The sequence below is a fragment of the Nipponia nippon genome, unplaced genomic scaffold, assembly GCF_047370975.1.
Source record: "Nipponia nippon isolate SJK-2023a ecotype South Korea unplaced genomic scaffold, ASM4737097v1 scaffold_3, whole genome shotgun sequence".
NCBI classification, from domain to species: domain Eukaryota; kingdom Metazoa; phylum Chordata; class Aves; order Pelecaniformes; family Threskiornithidae; genus Nipponia; species Nipponia nippon.
In genome coordinates, this window is record NW_028262347.1 from 25,836,729 (window position 1) to 25,858,008 (window position 21,280).

At 39.5% G+C, this 21,280-nt stretch overlaps 1 protein-coding gene across 7 annotated transcripts in view; it reads right to left on the minus strand.

Moving 5' to 3' along the window:
- The window catches only part of PTPRZ1 (protein tyrosine phosphatase receptor type Z1), a 145,556-nt gene that overhangs the window by 40,399 nt on the left and 83,877 nt on the right, over window positions 1-21,280 (minus strand). For all 7 annotated transcript variants that reach the window (XM_009464127.2, XM_087765960.1, XM_087765958.1 and 4 more), the window contains exons 7-11: window positions 19,798-19,955; window positions 19,088-19,238; window positions 8,759-8,943; window positions 7,876-8,002; window positions 984-1,027 (exon numbers count right to left, since the gene is read on the minus strand). In XM_009464127.2, coding sequence (XP_009462402.1) covers window positions 984-1,027; window positions 7,876-8,002; window positions 8,759-8,943; window positions 19,088-19,238; window positions 19,798-19,955 — 665 coding nt within the window. The remainder of the gene's footprint in view (window positions 1-983; window positions 1,028-7,875; window positions 8,003-8,758; window positions 8,944-19,087; window positions 19,239-19,797; window positions 19,956-21,280) is intronic.

Genomic DNA, 21,280 nt, shown 5'->3' on the forward strand with positions numbered 1-21,280 from the left:
AGTTACTGTCCTGACAGATCCAATATAATAATCTAGATATGTAGCTTACATCAACAGAGAAATAGCTCTATTATTGGTTACTCAGCGTCCACAAATACAAGGCAGGGTAAATAGATAGCCAGGTAAGCACAGGCTGTCTATTTAACTAACAAGGACTTGTCACTCAGTGAGAATATTGTGGTCCTACATTGAAACTACAAAATAAAAATTCTGAGGGATTACTTGATACAACTGTAGGTCTTACTGAAGCAACTGTCCATGCTGTGACATTGGTATTAGAGACTGTTAAAAACTTCATTGTGGTGTTTTCACCTCTCTCCTTGCTGCGACACCAGAAACCTAGTTACCAAATATGAAGTCTGAAGAGGTTATCATAAAAACACCCCAAATTGCGTAAAATAGAGTTATACTGTAAAGTCTAACTTGAGTCCAAGAAGTAAGAGTAAATGACCCTGCAAGAATTTTGGAATAACAGTTAAATTCAACCGATAGCACACTGATAGCAGACACACATGAATCGCTTTCTTCAGCACAACTGCCTTCCTTCCTTCCTTTAGTTTACTACATTCTAAGACCATCATAAGCAAGCCCAAGTCAGATTTCTCTTCAAACAAACTAAAAAGCCTAACACTGGGTGACAGCTTTGATTCTGCTAAATGAACAATTTTGTCAGACTTCGCTCAGAGGTGACAGTAACTTGATGCACCATTTTCAAAAATATTTAGGCATATCCTGTGATATCCCTTACTTCTCCATGTATCTCCAGCCCCAGAGAACTAAATAGTGAGGTATCTTTAGAGTTACCTAGGGCAAAATATAGCTGAAAGAGAAGGCTCTATATGCATATATATGTACGTATATATAAATGCAGATAATACATTCAGTTGGTGACATAGTTTTGTAAATTTTCACAGAATATCAATTCAATTTAGTTGAAATTTATGTATTTGAAATACTCTCTTAAAAATAAATGAATGCTATACCTCATATTCTTCAGTTTCATTCAGTTCAGGAATGAGGTCAGCCTCTATAAAACAAAAATACACACGATATCATCCAACATTTTAAATTCACAGAATTATTAATTCTGTAAGGACTCAAGTGATTAGTTAATACGTTTATTGAGACCCAGTCGAAGATTTTTTATAGGATTGTGTTTGCAGAAGTCACCAACCACCTGGGTTGAGGACTAGCTCTAAGGGTAGCAGTGCTCATCTAGACAGGACACGTTCAGCCACAACAGTTTTGCCTGGCTCTAATATCATACTGCAGCACATGCTGGATCTGCACTGAGGAACCACATCCTGGCCAGGGAGAAACACGTTTCTGAGAACGTTTCCTATGAGAAAGTACAGTTTAATGCAGAAATGCAGAAGAGAGAAAAAAAGTAAGTCTGGGAATCAGCTGTTTATTTCTCTACATTTACTCTGAAAGCTCTGAAGATATTCTTGTAAAATGATCTGTTCTATAATTTTCATACAGCAAATTCCTCATCTGTGCACCCAGGCCTGGAGTTAGGTACTAGCACAACAGCCATGCCATTATATTAGGCGTGCAGTAGGCTGCCTGCCTCCATGAGGGCAGACCAAAGAAACCCACCCTTCCTAGAGTCCAGTGCTTAGGGCCTTTTTCAGACTCCCACTCCATCTGATTTAATGGAAGGACAGCAACCCAGTTGTACCACATCCCACAAAAAGTCCCTAATAAACAGGTACTGGGCTCTCTGCAAAGAACTACTCTAAAGGCTTTTGAGGCCTCCCTGCTTTTCATAAATAAATAACAGTTAAAGTAGGATCAAGAAATGAATCTCCTATAGCCCAGGTGAAAATCCTTCTCTCTAAGTTTAAAGGTAGTCTCTCACCTTCTTTCTCTCTGTCTTTTTGGCCAAATCCAATATGGGACTTCTGATGGTGGTCAGCAAGAGACGCTTCAAAGCAGGTTGCAAGAAACATACAAATCTCCGGTAGGAACTGGCATGGGTCTCCAGTGATGAAATCTAATACCCCTTCCACAGCACTAACTCATCTTAGTGCTCCTTTGGTCCACAGAAAGGTCCATTCCCTTTCTGAATCTTTCTAAGGCTTTCTCCTAAGCTATGTTCTAGGACTCTGTCTGTACACCAGTGCTAGCGTGTATCCTGAGGGCTGATTTGCACTAAGTGAAAATGCCAGTCTCTTAGCTTGGGGAGCCATTCTAAAAATAGCATCACACAGAGCTCCACGCCTGCATTTCCTCCACAATTCCCAAATGAAATTTCCTCAATACACTAGTATAAAGATGTCATCTTTATACTTCTCATCTCTGCAAAGTCAGATGGGGATCTATGACTTAATTTGTATTCTCTTTGGTCTGTCCCTATCTACCTTTCAAAACAAATTGAGACATGTATTATATGCAACACACACTACATAAAGTTTATCAAACTAACAAGCTCATACAGTTTTATTTGCAGATTATAGCATGCGAACAAATTTTGACTAAACAATGCTGCACAAAATCTTCATAAATTGTTCTTTTGTAACAAACATTTATAAATTATCAAGTACCGAATTAACCTTTCATTAATAAGATAGAGAAAAATTATCTTACCTCTGACTCCTGGAAGCCTAGGAGGCTCCGGGGCAGGGTGGGGAGGGGAGCGGAGGGGAGGAAGGGGTGGAGGAGATAATGATATTCCCTGGCTTCTCAATGATATAAACCAAATATTGTAGACATTTGTTTGAAAGTCTTCCCACAGTAGACTCATAACATGTATTACGTACTCAATAGGCTTCTCTGAAAAATGTTTTTAATGCAGAGAAATTCTATCAACTCTTTCTGTGGTCACTATCCTTGAGTTGAGCTTTAATCAGACTCAATCAGAAAAAATAAAATGTGCTGATTGTGCTAGAGTATACAGTAGGGTATGTGCTCTCAAAAACTACCGTTTCTTTCTGTTGTCTCCATGGATAGGCCTTAACATACACACATATATATATATATATATATATAAAAATTATATTAACAACACTAAATTCTCAGGCATTTCTCAAGGCCTATTTAAATTTAGTTGGTTACAGAAAATGTATTTGTCAAAAGCATTAGAGACACACACTTATGGAAGTTCTGTTAATCCTGCTGCTGAGTTTTTGATTTGACGGGAGATTATAGAAATCTGCTAACATCCCCCAACCAAGGAGAAGAAGCGCACCCTCCAAAAAACAACCCATTGATGTAGGTTGATGAACAAGCTTGTTTATTTTTTCTGAAACCACATATTGATTATTCTATAGCTTACATTTTAAAATAAAATAACTAAATCATTAGTTAGAAAGTTTTGTAGAGGTCTTTTCATAGTCTGTTTTAATGACAGATGAAGAAATGATAGAACAAAGACAAAAAAAGGTAACTATTTCCCTACATTCATGTTCAATGCAAATCTTTAAAAAAAATCTCTTAAAACAATCTGATTTGTAATTGTAGAATGACGTGCACAACATAAACTGTTTTCATTTCTGTACTGTCTTATGTAATAAATGGCATGGCAAGAACAAAAGTAAAGCCTGTTTCTTCTGATTAAATTAGTTTTCAGATTTCTACATTTATCAGTACAAAATTAGAAAAAAGCATCCACTAAATGAAACATTTAAGATATGCTTAGTGCTTTTTAGGACAAAAATCACGAAGACAAGTTACAAAGAAATTGCATAGTTAGACCCTCACAAAGCATTGCTGACAGCATGAGCTGCCGTGCAGGAGACAGCACTGGAGAGCCATATCCCAGCATGGGGTTTTTTGATAAACACCAACCGAAGTCTACACAAAGGAAGATGAGAGGAGAGATATATTCTTATTTTTCATTTCTTGTGTCAGCAAAAGCATGTAAGTAACACCGGTATGAACTACAGAACAAACTACTGCAGAACTTTCAGAGCTATACAGATGTTATCTAAAGAGTCGAAGCACACATTTAGATACTTATTCAAAATCCAATTCTAACAGCAAACAAAAAATTGGTAAATGAAGGTTGGACTTTTATCAAAGCTGACTAAAACACTATGTACATGATTCCTTTCATTTTCAGTGGAGGTTGTGTAGCTACATCACGTAGGACATCCAGTGACTTTTACTAAACGGAAACTAACTGGAAACAATTTTAATCTTCACACACACTATATCGCAAGATGAACGGCTGCCACTCTGAACAGTTTAGGAAAAACCCAAAGAGCAGAGGTCTCAACTATGATCATTTGCCCAACGTTATATCAAAGCTCCTGAGGCTTCCACAAACCGAGGCAGGGAGCATGGCCCGAAAGAGGTCCTTCCTCTTACGAAGCACTGCTGAGAACGGGAGGGTTTAAACCTGGTCTGTGGATCACCCGGAGCCTGCAGAGCCCTCACTAACCACACACGGGAGGCACCCAGACAGGGTGGGGAGAAGGCATGAGAAACACTCTCGCAAGCATCTCAAAAGGACAAGGCTAAAACAATGGTCGTGGGTTTTCTGAACACCAGGTTTGTGTTGCACAGTGTACTGAAACTTCCCTCATTAGAAGCGGCCACTCCAAGGGCAGAATCCTTCCCAGAAAAGGGCCCATCTAATGCTTCCGCATGACTCATGCCTCACTTCAGCTCTTAACATGAAGATTAATTGATCTGGAGGTGACTGCAGTGAATTTCATCTTAATTAAACTGGCTTACTCAGAGTAATTCTTGAAAATGAAAGTTTTAGCTTATGCTTTATGTGAGTCAATTTTATTTCATGTCTTCACGGTGAAGATAACTTTTCTTTCATAAATTCACAAGCAGGAGCTCCAAGAAATCCCCTTTTGCCTCAAGATCTATAAAGCAGATCACAAAACCAATTTGATGTTATAGTAGTAACCAGCAAATTCCTCCGAACAGATCTTTCTCATTAGATATCTACATTCTCGTATCTCTGTTGTTTACTATTTGCAATATTAAAATATTAAATATGAAAAAATTTGCAATATTTGCAATATTTGCAACAGTTAATTCAGATGTAAATAATTAGTAAAAGTAAGTATGCAAATAAATATTAATATTAGAAATGAATGGAAGTTTTTTTCATATTTTAAAGTTATATCCAGGGTTGAGACAGCATCTATGAAACTTATTTATAGAGCAATGTACACCCATAGTAATCACACTAACTACATAGGAGGGATTTTTCCCCCTGAATTTTCCTCATCCAACACTTTCAGATGTACCGCTGTGGAAGTGTCAAAATAAAAGAGCACAAAGTACACTTAATAACTTTGTGTCCATTTCAGATAGGAAGCATCCCAAAGAAACAGTTTTTCTGAAACACGCAAAATATTCATTTTGGTATTTCATTTTTATTTATAAACTTCTCCCTCTTTTTTTTTTTTAATTTAAAATATCCTTGAAACACTTCATGTGACCTGAAATAATCTTCCTCAATTTTGAAGCTTTTGGAAAACTAAAGGAAAAACCTTAGGCAGACTGAAGCTATTACAAATTTTTGGAACTGCCTGAAATTTGAAAAAAATTGTTTATACAGTTCTGATATGCAGATTATTTAACTCTCCTCTTTACAATACTTTATTTAAAACTAAGAAAACTCAGGATAAGAATATACATACATGTACATAAGTACATTAGTTTGCCTGAATGCAACATAAAGGAGACATATTTAAATGTTCAAATGACAGAAAACAAAAATACCATTTTCATAGTTATGTTAACCTGTTGATATTTTATATAGATACATCTTTACGTTGTTATGCCTCCTCGGTATCCTTGCATTGTATTTTCTCATTTCTTTAACAAAAAGAAATTAATGGTGTGTCTGTCCAAAAAGGCATGAGGATATCAGACCTTCACTCAGAACTGATAAATATGACATTTATTGCACTAAATTCTCTTGTCTGAGGATACAAATCTCGGAGAAACTTCTGCTGAAAATCTATCTAAATGTATCTAAATTCACTGGAAGCTGAAATGAGTTTTCCAGTATGTTTCCAAAGCAAGGCCCTCACTCTTCCTTCTACTAAAATGAATGCAAAGCCACTGCTGACTTCAGCAGAAGTACAACAGAGAAGCCGTGATCAGTGGCTGTACCTGCACTGCTGGCCAGATGCAGACTGCCAAAGGCCCCACCGTCCTCTTGCTGAGTTTGTTCCCCGGCAGGATTTGCTCGCACCTCAGGTGCACTGCGCAGTGCTGCCTGCCGTGCTGGCTCTGTGGTTACCCAGCCCCAGAGCACTCCTGTCTCCCTCCTCGCCTCTGCACCCACATTTCTTTCCAAAAGGAGCCGTGGCACACAGCAGGGTGGTACGCAACCAAGCCTCACTGATCCTTACAGCAGGGATACAACAGTAGGAGTAAGGTGGGTTATCCTAGGGATATTACCTACATTGGATTTTTTGTTGCAACGTCTGTTTTCTGAGCTTTTAAAGCTGTGATGGCAGCACCACACTAATTTGATTTGTTGAACTGACTGTTGTTTAATAATGCCAACACTACGCTGCTTATTTGTTGTGCCATGTACAAATGGATGTGAGCATATGTAGATGAAATCTCATCTGAGAAAATCTTCAAACACAAAATCAGCAAATTCTGGAAAGGAAGTGGAGGAATACAGTATCTAAGAGGTAGATAAAGGATAAACAGAAAAGGGAAATGTTAGGCTGAATGTCAGAACCTTGCTGTGGACTTCTTAGAAAACTGAAGAGAAATGGGAAAATTCTGGTAGATTATTAGCATAAGACTCCAAAAATGCATTCTTCCTAACACTTTGTGTTTGAAAGCCAAGTTAAATGTTTATTGAAAATGTGTATGTACTATACCTGAACTTGCGTCCCCCTTCTTCAGACAAAAATGCACTATTATAAGCCTATTATCATTATTAGTTCATAATTCACGCAGTAGAGATTGTCAAGAATCATATTCTTTCTTGCTGTAAAGGAATGTGGTTCCCTTGAAATGAAAAACTGACCTGTTTTCCCAAGTACATCGCAACATTGCTAAGGACTTTGCTGTAGCTAAACAGATTTAATGAAGTGTAAAACTGAACTTACAGAATCCATAAATAAAGAACAAGAATCCAGGCTCTTAGATAAAAAAAGGTTTCTTGCATGATCAGAAAGTCTTTGATTTTTTGCTACGATTAATGACAGGGTTCTTAATTAAAAGCACAGCTTTAACTCACTTTGATAAGAACTGGGTCTGATGCTAAAACTTCCACAGAATTGAAGGAATTATTAAGGACAAGATCAAGCTTCATGCTATAGTTTCAAATTATTTCATATTTACCAGCAGGCAGAAGAAGTAAATCCGGCTGTGAAATCAGTAAGACTTGTTTGTTAGGCCTTTTGATTTTTTGCGAGGCAGCATTAAGAAGCAAGGGAATTCCATCACCGCAAGTCCTTTGAAATCAAACTCCAAGTAATCATAAGAAATCAAATTTCAAAATCAATTGATACAGACTTATAAATCATATATTGGGTTTGTATTACTTGTTTCCTTAATACTTTGGCTGTGTGGATTGATTTTGGGAGGATGCTTGAACCATAGAGAAATAATACCAAACATGGTTTTATTTCCCTACTTTATATTGCTAAAAGATACACTTGTGAGATTTGAAATCAGGTAGGTGTTTTTCAGAATATTCTTAGAGTTAAAAAAAATTAACATGCAGTCTTTCATAGGTAATGTTTACAAGGAATGGAGAATTACATCATGTAAAATATCAGTAGCAAAGAACATGCTGAAGGTTAACTGCAGCGATTTTGAAATTTCATTTTAGCATATTTTGATAGTCGTGCATTTTAACTGGTTTGCAAACAAACTGCTTCTTCAAATACAGATTTTTCAGCTAAAAGTGATCACTAAGCTCAAAAGACCACTTACCTGCATCCTCTAAAGGCATATCAACAATGACTTGGTCACTGTATTTTCCATATAGACCATTAGAGCAAACAGCTACTATCTGAAGAACATAACTTGTATTGGCCAGCAGATTATTTAGAATAGCCCCCTAAAAGAAAAACCATGTTTAATCATTTACTTGCAAATAAGTAAGAAATATTTGGAAATGTTAATTTTCTTATAACACATTTTTCATATGAACCATAAAGCTCCTTTCTTCTAGGACTCTAATGTATGCTTTTTATATTTTATTGTCACAAATGTTTTTCAGTCAACTTCAAAAAAATCTTGTGAATTTTTACATGGAGGATACCAAACTATATAATTATTTAATGCTGAACACTAGTTTACGTAACATTATCTCTGTAAGTTATGAGTTTTTAAAGAGGATTAGAGGAACAGATCACATTAGTAAAATACCATGAAGCTGTAATCAGTAACTTAATATTTATAGCAGTATGATTGTACTGAATGTTATTAGTTGTTTGCGTAGGTCATTCTTTGAACATCAGTGAGCAATGAAGTACAGAATGAAGTACAGATCACTATTAATTGACTAAGGGTTTTATGGCTAAGGAGCTCTGACATTGACATGGTCATAAGCTTTTGGGGATAGTATAGCCAAATCAGAACAGCAACCTCTGAAAGCTTTCTCTCTTCTGGGCAAGAGAGGCTTTTTTTTTTTTTTTTTAACTGTCTGTCTGGCTTCACAGCCAAAAAACGAAGTACAGCTTCTGTGAGCTGCAGCCAACATAGTAATTTTTTATTGAATCAGCTCCTAGCTACTGTTTAATCCCTTAAGATAATTAACAGTGAGCGTTTTGCCATCACCCCTTTGTATGAAACTTGAAGAGTTTACAGTTACCAAGTCCTGATACCCATCTGTCAGAAACTCATGCTTAGTCTGGTCTTCTCCATCCAACTGTTGATAAAAGACAGCAAATCTCTCAATTGTGGTGTCGTATACAACCCGAGGTCTTTCCCATGTAACAAGAAGACTAGTATAATTCTTTGGATCAGATTGAACATTTTCAGGTTCTGAGCTGCAAACTGGAAGCAAGAAAAGAGGAAAGAATATGATATTTATTAAATGGTACAAATTACTAAGATTTTGAGCCACCTCCTGAGAAAATTAATGCAAGTCTTTCATGTGCCTCATTTTTAGCTTTCCACTAAAATATCTGAGATGCCATGCACTGTAAACAAAACCAGTATTTTAATACTAGATTTTCCAAAGCAAATTAATTTGAGGACTGAGTCCCCTTCCCCGCCCTTTTTATACCATATTTTGTGAAATATTAATACCCAGTTCCCAAGAATTAAAATATAAAACACAAAACATAAAGATTCATATATATGTGTCCTGGGGATGAAAAATCTCTATTACTCTGTCTTTATAGGTCTACCAGAGTAGCACTAGAAGAGCTGCACACTCTCCCACCAGCTATAATAGACTGTAATCTATAGTAGATTGTTTTTAAAGGTTAACGGTAAACCTATCACACTTGAATTTCGTCTCAAGGATGTTTGAATCTTTTTATAGTACCTAAAGAAAAGACAAAAGACAAATAGGGAAAGGCTAAGAAATTATTAGGTTAGCAGGTAGTGATTTCATGTTATTATATTTTTAAGGCACCATCTAGACATCTGCTGAAGTCTGATCAGACTGTTGCAGCCCTGGGCCTGGCTCATGCACGCCTTCTTTGCGAGCCTGCAACCTGCACTCCAGAAGTCTGGTCAGGCAGCTACTTTTGCGTGTCTTCCAGCCTTTTCCCTCCAATACTCTTTTCATCTTATTCAAGTAAGCTGAACATTTTGATACTTTTCTAGACGTACAGATGTACTGATTACCAGTGTGCTAGAAATTTACTGAGACTCTGACATTTGTTTTTTAAATTGCCCAAGTACCTGTGTGTGGCTTAAAAATAATATACAAGATCAAAGGTAGATTAACGTGTATGAAAAAATTGCATTAGCAGAAAATGTAAATTATTTAGCTGAAGCTCACTGAAAATTGGTCAGTAAGTTGTGATACACGAAAAAAATAAAGCAACATCAAGGCCTTCTATGATGGAGTAACTACATCAGTGGATGAGGGAAGAGCTATGGATGTCATCTATCTGGACTTCTGTAAGGCCTTTGACATGGTCCCCCACAATATCCTCCTCTCTAAATTGGAAGGACAGGGATTTGATGGGTGGACTGTTCGGTGGATAAGGAATTGGCTGGATGGTCGCATCCGTTCTGGGGCCAGTGCTGTTCAACATCTTCATCAATGACACAGACAGTGGGATCGAGTGCACCCTCAGCAAGTTTGCAGATGACACCAAGCTGAGTGGTGCAGTCGATATGCCTGAGGGACAGGATGCCATCCAGAGGGATCTGGAAAGGCTGGAGAGGTGGGCCTGTGTGAACCTTATGAGATTCAACAAGGACAAGTGCAGGGTCCTGCACTTGGGTCAGGGTAATCCCCAGTATCAGTACAGGCTGGGGGACGAAGGGATTGTGTGCAGCCCTGCCAAGAAGGACTTGGGGTACTGATAGATGAAAAGCTGGACATGAGCCAGCAATGTGCTCTCGCGGCCCAGAAGGCCAACTGTATCCTGGGCTACATCAAAAGAAGTGTGGCCAGCAGGTCGAGGGAGGTGATGCTGCTCCTCTACTCCGCTCTGGTGAGGCTCCACCTGGAGTACTGCGTCCAGCTCTGGGGTCCTTAATACAAGGACCTGTTGGAGCAGATCCAGAGGAGGGCCACAGAAATAATCAGAGGGATGAAGCACCTCTCTTATGAGGAAAGGCTGAAAGAGCTGAGGCTGTTCAGCCTGGAGAAGAGAAGGCTGTGGGGAGACCTTATTGCAGCCTTTCAGTACTTAAAGGGGGCTTATAAGAAATATGGGGACAGACTTTTTAGCAGGGCCAGTAGCAATAAGACAAGGGGTAATGGTTTTAAACTAAAAGAGGGTAGATTCAGACTGGATATAAGGAAGAAATTTTTTACAATGAGGGTAGTGAAACACTGGAACAGGTTGCCCAGAGAGGTGGTAGATGCCCCATCCTTGGAAACATTCAAGGCCAGGCTGGATGGGGCTCTGAGCAACCTGATCTAGTTGTAGATGTCCCTGCCAACTGCAGGGGGGATGGACTAGATGACCTTTAAAGGTCCCTTCCATCCCAAAGCATTCTGTGATTCATTCTATGATTCTATGATCATATACAGTTGCATCATTCGTGGCTGGGTTGGGTTTGGGCTGAGACCCCATTCTCCTTCCTTGCTCTCATCATCCCCTCTGCTGGTGAGGGAACCGTGTCTTCAGACACAGCACTGAAGAACGGAGATGACTGTCAAAATTGTTCACTAACTTTTGTTTCCCAACTTGAGAGCACAGCAACAAGATTTGTTCTGATGTCTCAGAATGAGGGTTGGAGTCCTGACATTTCCTGTTATAAATCCCTTTTCTTATCTCTTTGAAACTGCATGGGTTTTGAACTTTGGTTGAAATGCTCAGAGTGGCTATCTGCTCCTGCCCTAGCTTTTGTGAAGTTCCTTTCTCATGTACTGAATTTCCTTTCATATGTGCTTTCATATGTACTGAAAAGGCATATTATTCAGTCTATTGCTTCATTTATTACCTCATTTCCACTGCTTTATTTAATCTACTGGACTTGTTAAAATCACTGTGCATGAAGTTTACGTTGAATCTTTCAACAATTGAATTAAATCTTACGTATTAAAATGATTAGGCGGATATATTTTTATTACAAAACTTTTAGCTTGACTTTTGCACAAGTAATTATATAATCATCGCCTATTTGGAATAAATGAGGAAAGACATTTTTGAAATCTCAGAATCTGTTTAAAACAAACTTTGAGTATCTAGCAAAAGCAAGCAAAACAAACTGTCTAGCTAATTAAGAAAACAAGTGTAGATTCTTTGGAGTTCTCTTAAAGGAAGCAACACCATGATACTACAATGCTTTTGGCGGACAATACTGCATTTCAAAAGAAAGGAAAAAAATTCTATTCACTTTGCAATTTGCCACTTGAACACAGGAGGGCACTCAAACCCCTCAAAAATATTTTGAAAAACAATTTCTTCCGTTCTGTATGCAGGTGGGTAGTTCTGAGCAGCTCTGGTCTGAGCTAGTCAATGGAAAATAAGCAGCGATTTTTTTTCTTTCTTTTTTTTGTGTGTGTGTGAACTAATGGTAGAGGCAGTATTTGTGTAATTTAGTTGAATTCTGTAGCTTGCCAGGCTTTGAATTTACTGTGCTATGTATCTGACATGCCATTTATTCATTACACTGAAGTCTTTTAATTGACATAAAGGAAGAGCAAATTAAAAAAAAACAAAACCAAAACCTCAAGTTGTGTACATTGCATTCCCTTACTAAAACTTGTCATTCCACCCCATTTCCACCAGATGGCAAAAGGAAATCATTAGACCAGCAAAGATGATTCCCTTCTGAGTGATGACTTAAATTCTGATTTCGGTTTTTTTTTTTTTTTAATGAATCAAAACACTCTTCAGCTATTTCTTTTTGAAGGTGTTTAGAATAACTCTCCAAACGCTTTTTCATGGTATAAATACCAAGCTTCTCCCTGTTCCAAACTCTTTTCTGCTGTCCTTTTTCCTCTCTTCCTTTTTCGTCTGTGAGTGAATTTGGTTCTGAAATCTCTGACTGTATTCAGAGTAACTGAGCAGTATTATAAAATTTTTAAAGTTACAAGATTGGTGTCTCCAATATTGTTTATCTCAGTTTCACTCCTTCCTTTTCCAGATGGTTCTTCCAACTATTTTTTTCCAATAAAAAAGCTATCTTCCCTTTTGTTCTCCTCCTTTTGATGCCTGGACCTGTTCATCTCAGCACTGACCAAAAATATTCCTACATGACAGTCATCTGCATATTATTTCGCCTTGATTCTTTCCCCAGCTGTTGTCTCTTGCCCTTCTTCTGATGCCTTTTCATCAGTCATCCTGCCTGTGCTGTTTCCTTTCCTTTGCTGCCAGCCTTAGTAATGCAGAGGTACTTTGCTCCTGCCTTTTCCCATTCTCCCTCTCCAGATACCGGGAAAAGCAAGGAGATCACGTAACAACTTACCTAATTAAAGACTTCTGCTCTGATACTGACTTTTAGAAAATCCGGGCAAAGAGACTGCAAGAAAGGAAGTTCTCGAGTCTGTTACTAGTCTGAAGTCACAGATATTCAACTGGATTACAAGTCTCAAGCAGCAAAATACTATTCACAGAAGTCAGAGACCTACTCAAGCTCCTGCTGGGCTTGAATTCAGGTCTCTGCTTTCCCCAGGTGAGTACTTAGATGCTGGTTTTGCATATCAGATCATGATAATGCACCTATCTTTGCTTATTCTTCTGTGGAATAAAATGCTACCCATATAACTTAGAAGTTTTTAAGCTAAACTGAATTGCATCATCGGGAAGCACCAGGGTACATTAGTCAAATCATTGTCAAAAACTGCCTGGGCTGTGTTTTTGACAAAAAGGCTTTTATAAGCTGCCCAAATTTGGCTTATTCAGATATATATTAAAAAAAAATATACCTGGATTTAAGCTTCTCTGAGCTTGACACAGTTGGAATAAAACTAGGTATAGTTCTGAGGCAGCACTGGATAACTCAGGGGATTTTTTTCTACATATGTTGCTTTCTTCTACTTTCAGTTGAATCTGGGTTTGAAATTTTTATCTTTTAAATGCAGGTTTTCAATTGTGGAAGCTCTGAAATCACTTCATTTACATTAAGACATTCAAGGGCTTTTGAGCTCCCTGCCACAGTGTGTGGCAAAAAGTAGTTCTTCACTATTCCCAGTCTACTCTATCTCTGTGATGGAGGTGGACCAGCACAGCAGATATGTGTGCTGGGTTGACCTTGGCTGGCCACCAGGTGCCCACCCAGCTGCTCTCTCACTCCCTCTCCTCAGCAGCACACGGGACGAAAATAAGATGAAAAAGCTCACGGGTCAAGATAAAGACAGGGAGATTGCTCACTAATCACTCTCATGGGAAAACAGACTTGACTTGCGGAAATTAATTTATCACCAATTAAAATAGAGTAGGAAAGTGAGAAACAAAAACAAAACTAAAAACACCTTCTCTCCACCCTTTCCTTTGTCCCAGGCTCAACTTCACTTCTGACTCTTCCATCTCCCACCCTGAGTGGTGCAGAGGGATAGGGAATGGGGGTTGCAGTCAGTTCATAACGCTTTGCCCCTGCCACTCTTTCCTCCTCATGTTGACCCCTGCACCAGCATGGAGTCCCACACATGGGATCCAGCCCTTCATGAACTTCTCCAGTGTGGGTCCTTTCCACGGGGTACAGTCCTTCAGGAAAAGACTGCTACAGTGTGGGTCACAGAACCTGCCAGAAAACCTGTTCCTGCATGGGCTCCTCTCCACAAGCTGCAGATCCTGCCAGGAGCCTGCTCCTGCATGGGCTCTCCATGGGCTGCAGGATAACCTGCTTCACCATGGTCTTCTCCACAGGCTGCAGGGGAATCTCTGCTCCAGCACCTGGAGCACCTCCTCCCCCTCCTTCTACATGACCTTGGTATCTGCAGGGCTGTTTCTCACACTTTTTTCCTCACTCCTCACTGCCATGCAGCGTTTTGCCCTTTCTTAACTTTGTTTTCCCAGAGGCACCGTCATGGTGGCTGCTGAGCTCAGCCATGTCCTGCCCTGGGTCGGTTGGAGCCGGCTGGAACCAGCTGTGTCCGGCACAGGGCAGCCCCGGCCTCTTCTCACAGAGGCCGCCCTGCAGCCCTCGCTGCCAGCAGCTGGGCACCTGCACCCAGTACGTTATGTGAGTAGAAAGTATCCTGCACAAGAGGAAATGTCTTGAGAGAATCTGAGAATGGTTATAGCTAATTTATGTCATCTGTCGTATGTGAAACGGTAAGGACCTGAGTCCTTACCCATGGTCTTGCAAGAGAATTTAACTAAAATATCTGCTGAGCTTTACACAGTTGTATTTTGCATGGGAAAACAGGTTGAGAAATATTCTTTACCAATATATACAAAAATTTGCTGGATGGCCAGGCCCAAAGAGTTGTGGTGAATGGAGTCAAATCCAGTTGGCAGCCGGTCACAAGTGGTGTTCCCCAGGGCTCAGCACTGGGGCCAGTTCTGTTTAACATCTTTATCAGTGATCTGGATGAGGGGATCGAGTGCACCCTCAGGAAGTTTGCAGATGACACCAAGTTGGGCAGGAGTGTTGATCTGCTGGAGGGTAGGAAGGTTCTACAGAGGGACGTGGACAGGCTGGATCGTTGGGCCGGGGCCAACTGTATGAGATTCAACAAGGCCAAGTGCCGGGTCCTGCATTTGGGTCACAACAACCCCATGCAACGCTACAGGCTGGGGAAGAGTGGCTGGAAAACTGCTCGGCAGAAAAGGACCTGGGGGTGTTTGTCGACAGCCGCCTGAACATGAGCCAGCAGTGTGCTCAGGTGGCCAAGAAGGCCAACGGCATCCTGGCTTGTATCAGGAATAGTGTGGCCAGCAGGACCAGGGAGGTGATAGTGCCCCTGTACTCGGCACTGGTGAGGCCACACCTCGAGTACTGGGTTCAGTTTTGGGCCCCTCACTCCAAGAAGGACATCGAGGTGCTGGAGCGTGTCCAAAGAAGGGCAGCGAAGTTGGTGAAGGGTCTAGAGCGCAAGTGTTAGAAGAAGCGGCTGAGGGAGCTGGGGTTGTTTTCGTTTGGAGAAGAGGAGGCTGAGGGGAGACCTTATTGCTCTCTACAACTACCTGAAAGGAGGTTGTAGCGAGGTGGGGGTCGGTCTCTTCTGCCAAGTAACAAGTGATAGGACTAGAGGAAATGGCCTCAAGCTGTGCCAGGGCAGGTTTAGGTTGGGTATTAGGAAAAACTTCTTCACTGAAAGGGTAGTCAGGCACTGGAACAGGCTGCTTGGGGAAGTGGTGGAGTCCCAGTCCCTGGAGGTATTTAAAAGATGCATAGATGTGGTGCTTAGGGACATGGTTTAGTGGTGGACTTGGCAGTGCTAGGTTAGCGGTTGGGCTTGATGATCTCAAAGGTCTTTTCCAACCTAAACAATTCTATGATTCTATATTGTCAGTCTTGAATTTTAAGTACCCATTGTTTTTTATGTCTTGACTAAATCCAGGAAGATTAACAAGAATCGTGTTCCTGCACTTACTCACAGGGCATTACTAGAAGAGTGGAGTGGACGGGAAGTTATGTAATGAGCCCAGCAGCTACCACCATGGTTCTCAGGTTTATAGGGATAAACAATGATTTCTATTATAAATGGATTTTCATGCCAGCTGAGGTTGGTGGAGATAAAGTATTACAATTTCAAAAAGCTTTTTGAGTTGAATCCTCAAGTATGGCTGTAAGGATTAGCTATTTTAATCTTCTTCTTCAATATATACATGCACATATGCATACATACATATCACATAGGAAAATTACATGTATCACTAAGCAGGCTTGGGGAATGAAGTATCTCCCATGTCCTCAGTAGGGAAGTGCTTGTACACCAAGAATGTTGAGGTTGTCACTGTGTGAAAATTTCTGACAGTATATTGCTAAAATTAGTTTATAGTTGAACGGAAAGATTCTTTTAGCCCTTCTAAGGAAACTTAGGTCTACTTAAGAAATGCCATGTATTAATAACAGCAATAAATCAAGCACTTAATCCTACTGCCTAAGGAGACTCTACACTGAATCCAACAGGAGAAAATTGGGATTCTAGGTTTTACAACACAAAATAATTTTTCAGTTATCTACTTGGGCAAGACCCACTCTTGTCATTTCTCTTGCATCGTCTAAAGGGATTTCAAAGATTATTTTTTCTCTGTTGACTACAAGACCTTTGTAATATTAAATATGAAATACATAAACCTAATTACTCCTGGGGACTTAAGTATTCATGTTACAGTTTTTACATCTCAATATTTAAGTTTAATGATTCCTAGGGCTTTTTATTTACCTTCTCTTAAAATGGAGGTGAAAATACAAATGCTCCTCTGATGTTGTAAATTAAACATATCCTATAATTGCATTTGTATGTGTATATATACATATGTGTGTACATGAATATGTATATGTATGTGTACGTGATGTTGCATTTACATAGTGCACATAAATATTAACAGTAATGTGAAATATATATACAGGAAGACTTGAAATTTTAGTGACACCTTTCTGCCCCTCCTTGTTTATGGCCAAACCAGAATTTTTAACCTACAATTTGTTCCTTTAAATACCTAGTTTGGAATAAATACTGCATGTGTTCGCTGCCACAGTAATGTCAGTGCAGGACACTTTTGTCTTAAACTTAGTAGACTGAAATCCATTTGTTTGGTATTATATAAGTCTACACACACAGAAATTTTCGATGCTCTGTACAACATATTCTATCATTACATGAAGTGGAAGTGCCTTCTAATTTTAAATGGTATAACTCAATGTAGAAAAGGATCCTAATATCTTTAGATATCTTTAGAATCTCTCTGTGATATAGTGCAGAAATGGGACTGGTTGGAAGGAACCTCCTATTCAGTTTTAATGCACACACTGCTTTGGACAGCATGTGGAAGCACATGGAGCGGACAGAAGGAAGCAGGGGCCTGTCTTAAACAGTATTATCCAGCTTTTCTTCTTGTCAGTCTCTGGGGAAATCTAGATTAGGATGGCACAGCTGAAGGTAGCTTCCTTCTGTTGCAGTGACTGAGCTGAAGGGTCAAGGCCAAGGTTATGGCTGTAGTGCAGCCACCTGGGAGGCAAGTGGATGAAGAAGTCCAGGTGGCAGAAGAAGTGCCAATATCTGTCTTCAAAGGTCCTTTGCCCATGACATTTCTTCACTGTATATTGATGCTTATTTATAAAGGACTGAGAAGATTCATTTTCTTCTGACAACACAGACATAAGAAAAGGTGGTCTGTATTATAGTGACCTGTCTCCAAGAGACCTTCATTAAACAGAGGGAATTGGAGAAGGATGATCTTTCTTTAAGTTAGGCCAAATCAACAATGTCCATTGCAAGTCTATTTGGAAATAGAAATTTATTTAATTGTGATAATTTGCTTGATTGCTGCAGCTCAATTCCACACTCCTCCAAGCTTCAAAATTTCAAATGCTACTTAGTACCTAAACAAAAAAACCGTGCCAGAACAGATATTTCTTAGCTTAGACCAACGCAAAAAAATTCATATCCTGGGCACACATCTGAGGAGTTCATGACAAGCTGAAGTCAAAACAGGAGTGTCGCTGACTGGTTATAGAAATGAAGCAGTAAAGCTATCCTGTGCAGCACTGTGGTGAAACAGTGTGATGTACTTGTGCAGGGAACCCAGCTCTGCAGCAGTTCTGAATGATGAACATCCCCTAGCTTGTACGCAAGTTTCATACACAGGATCCTTCCAGTAGGAAAAAAAAATCCACCCAACCAAGGTGAATTAAAATGAAACCACACTTCTTTCTAATCTGGAGAACACCTACACCACATGCTTCAGTCATCTGTCTATGTCTAATTAAGCACAGTTCAGTGCAACTGAGTTTAAGAATCTACAGGTATCCCCACTCAAGTAGCAACATAATGCCCCAAAATTACATGTTTATTATTTATTCTTCTGTGCTTGTGAGTATAGAAATCACTGACTTCGTATTTAGTGCTACATCTTGTTGTTTCCCATTACGTAACATACTGTTTTGGTCATATAACCTTCACAAACTTCCCTGAGGTTTTAGGTAAAACAGAGAACAGAGTCTGGCTTCTGGGGTTCTCTCCATCTATCACTGTCTCAGCAGACTACGTGAAATGAATTTGGTGACCTCACTTCAGCCTCTGTTGGAAAAGCATTCACATTACACAACAAAGAATGAAATAGGTTTGTAAAACAAAATCCTCTTGCAGCCCCTGAAAAGGCAGCTTTGTTTAAGTCTGAAACACATTAAAAGGGCAGTGCAAGAAGGCTTGAACTGACGTGATCTTCACTGAACGTTTGGTCAAGACAAGCATTTAATTTTCCACTCCATTTAATCTGACATGTTCTATGATTGCTAGTTTTTTTCTCTGAAGTGATAGATTTATGAGTAATAATACAGCATGCTGCTTTCTACACAATTTAAAATGAGTATCTTCATACTAGGATGAATCTTTTACTGAAAATTGTCTTTCAACCTGTGAAGAGAGGAATGACTATTCAGTAAATACCTGCTTCATGAATTTCTTCTTGTCCAGTGTAAGAGGAAAACACTTGCCCAAAGAACTTATATTGCTGCTCTCGAAAGTTGTTTTGCAGGTAGTCCATCAGCATAACATAGCCAGACTGCTGCATTGTAAGGACTTCACAGAATACAGCTAACTAGAAGAGGCGAGAAAAAAAAGAAGAAGTTATAACAAATTAACCAGATTCTGCTAACAGGCAAAAACCCTGGGGAAAAGATGTTGGGTAAAGTCCCCAGGTTGAGTTCTCTCATGTGGCACTGAACTTTTGTTCCTCTGTACCAGCAGTATATCTGATGGTTTACTCCACCTGTACTTTTCAACCACTGCTGTTGGAGCTATACTCTCCCCAGTTACCACCATTTACCTGGGGGAATACGGAAAGAGTGTTTTGCACTCCTCTTTGTCTGGGCTAGAAGTTCAGACAGCCTGCAGAGTTAGGAAGTGCATTCTTACCCCCTTCTAAGGCAAGAAATGACTCAGAATCTAGTCCTGAACTAAAAAAGGGAAAAGATCACATACTCAAGTAATATATATGCTTTCTAATTTAATGGCTGCATGAAAAATTTAAAACTAGCTAAAATAAAACCCAGGTTATTGGGCTGGCAATGAATGCCATGAGCTTTTACCATATACATGGCATGCTTTTCTTTGGTATTATGTACAATTGTTTGGTTTTAATACACTAAATGAATTACCTGGTCTTCAGAAATACTAATAGTATCTTTAAACACAATCCATTCAACCGTTTCAGAGCAGGGAGGAGTTGATAAAGACCCATTATAAGTGTAATATTTGTCTGTTGCATTCGGCAAAAGGTTCAGCAAAATAAATGGTTCTAAGGCAGCCTGTTTTCCTGAAAAAAAAAAAATCAGAGTCAGATAGTTAAAATACTGCAGAAGCAAGGAATAAATAGAAATCACAGTCTCTAAAAGAGTTACCATTACAGTAACATGTTAATTTTGAGGCTATTCAAAATTTGACCTCTAGAGAGACTAGCATTAGATAAATTGCTGAGCCTTTTCTATTTAGTTTGAATAAGTATTCTTCAATAACAACTTTGTTTACTTAGGAAGGTGTAATGAGTTTCTCCAGTAATAAATAAAGTAATCAGTGCACTGGTTAACAAGAATGTGTTCACCTGTAAGTTTACTCATAAATGTCCAAGATACCAAATCTTTGTCTCACCCGTGAACTTCAAAGAAAAAATATGTTAAATCTTTGTTCGTGGTCTCATGACATGGCTTCAAAGTCTCCCTGAATTTGGTCAAGTTGTTGAGTTTCTCTTAAGATCTTAACCTCTGCAGAAAATCACTGCCTGGGGAATTGTTGCCATATTAGACCTGAGAGTTGTATTACTCATGATGGCAGAAGTGGAATTTCTGTGGAACAGGGATTTTTAAAATGGTGATAATACAGTGAAAAACTGTAACAGCTTTACACAAAGCAGAGAAGGATGCAAAGACCTCCTCCAGGAGAGTATGACCATTCTGTTTATTGTCCTGTGAAAATAATATCACGTCTTTCAGGTCAGCAGTCTACCTGGTACCCTGTCAGCTGGAAGCATGCATGAGGAATTGCTGGGAGTCCATCCACAGAAAGCTAAGTTCGTGCTGGTATGGCAGCAGGGTCCAGCAAGAAAAATGGGCAGAAGTGGTACCAACTTCCTCAAGGCAGATTTTTTCAGTCTGTGACAATTACCAGTGTTGTGACAATTATCTGCCTTATTGTCTGGTGCATCCAAAATGATACTTGTTTTTTATACCTTGGAATGATGCTCTATACCTTATTTCAATCTAAAGTTACTGATTTTACATTTCTCCCCATTTGATAAGTATTCACTTATGAATATAGAATCATAGAATCATAGAATTGTTTAGGTTGGAAAAGACCTTTGAGATCATCAAGCCCAACCGCTAACCTAGCACTGCCAAGTCCACCACTAAACCATGTCCCTAAGCACCACGTCTACCCATCTTTTAAATACCTCCAGGGACTGGGACTCCACCACTTCCCCAAGCAGCCTGTTCCAGTGCCTGACTACCCTTTTGGTGAAGAAGTTTTTCCTAATACCCAACCTAAACCTGCCCTGGCACAGCTTGAGGCCATTTCCTCTAGTCCTATCACTTGTTACTTGGCAGAAGAGACCGACCCCCACCTCACTACCACCTCCTTTCAGGT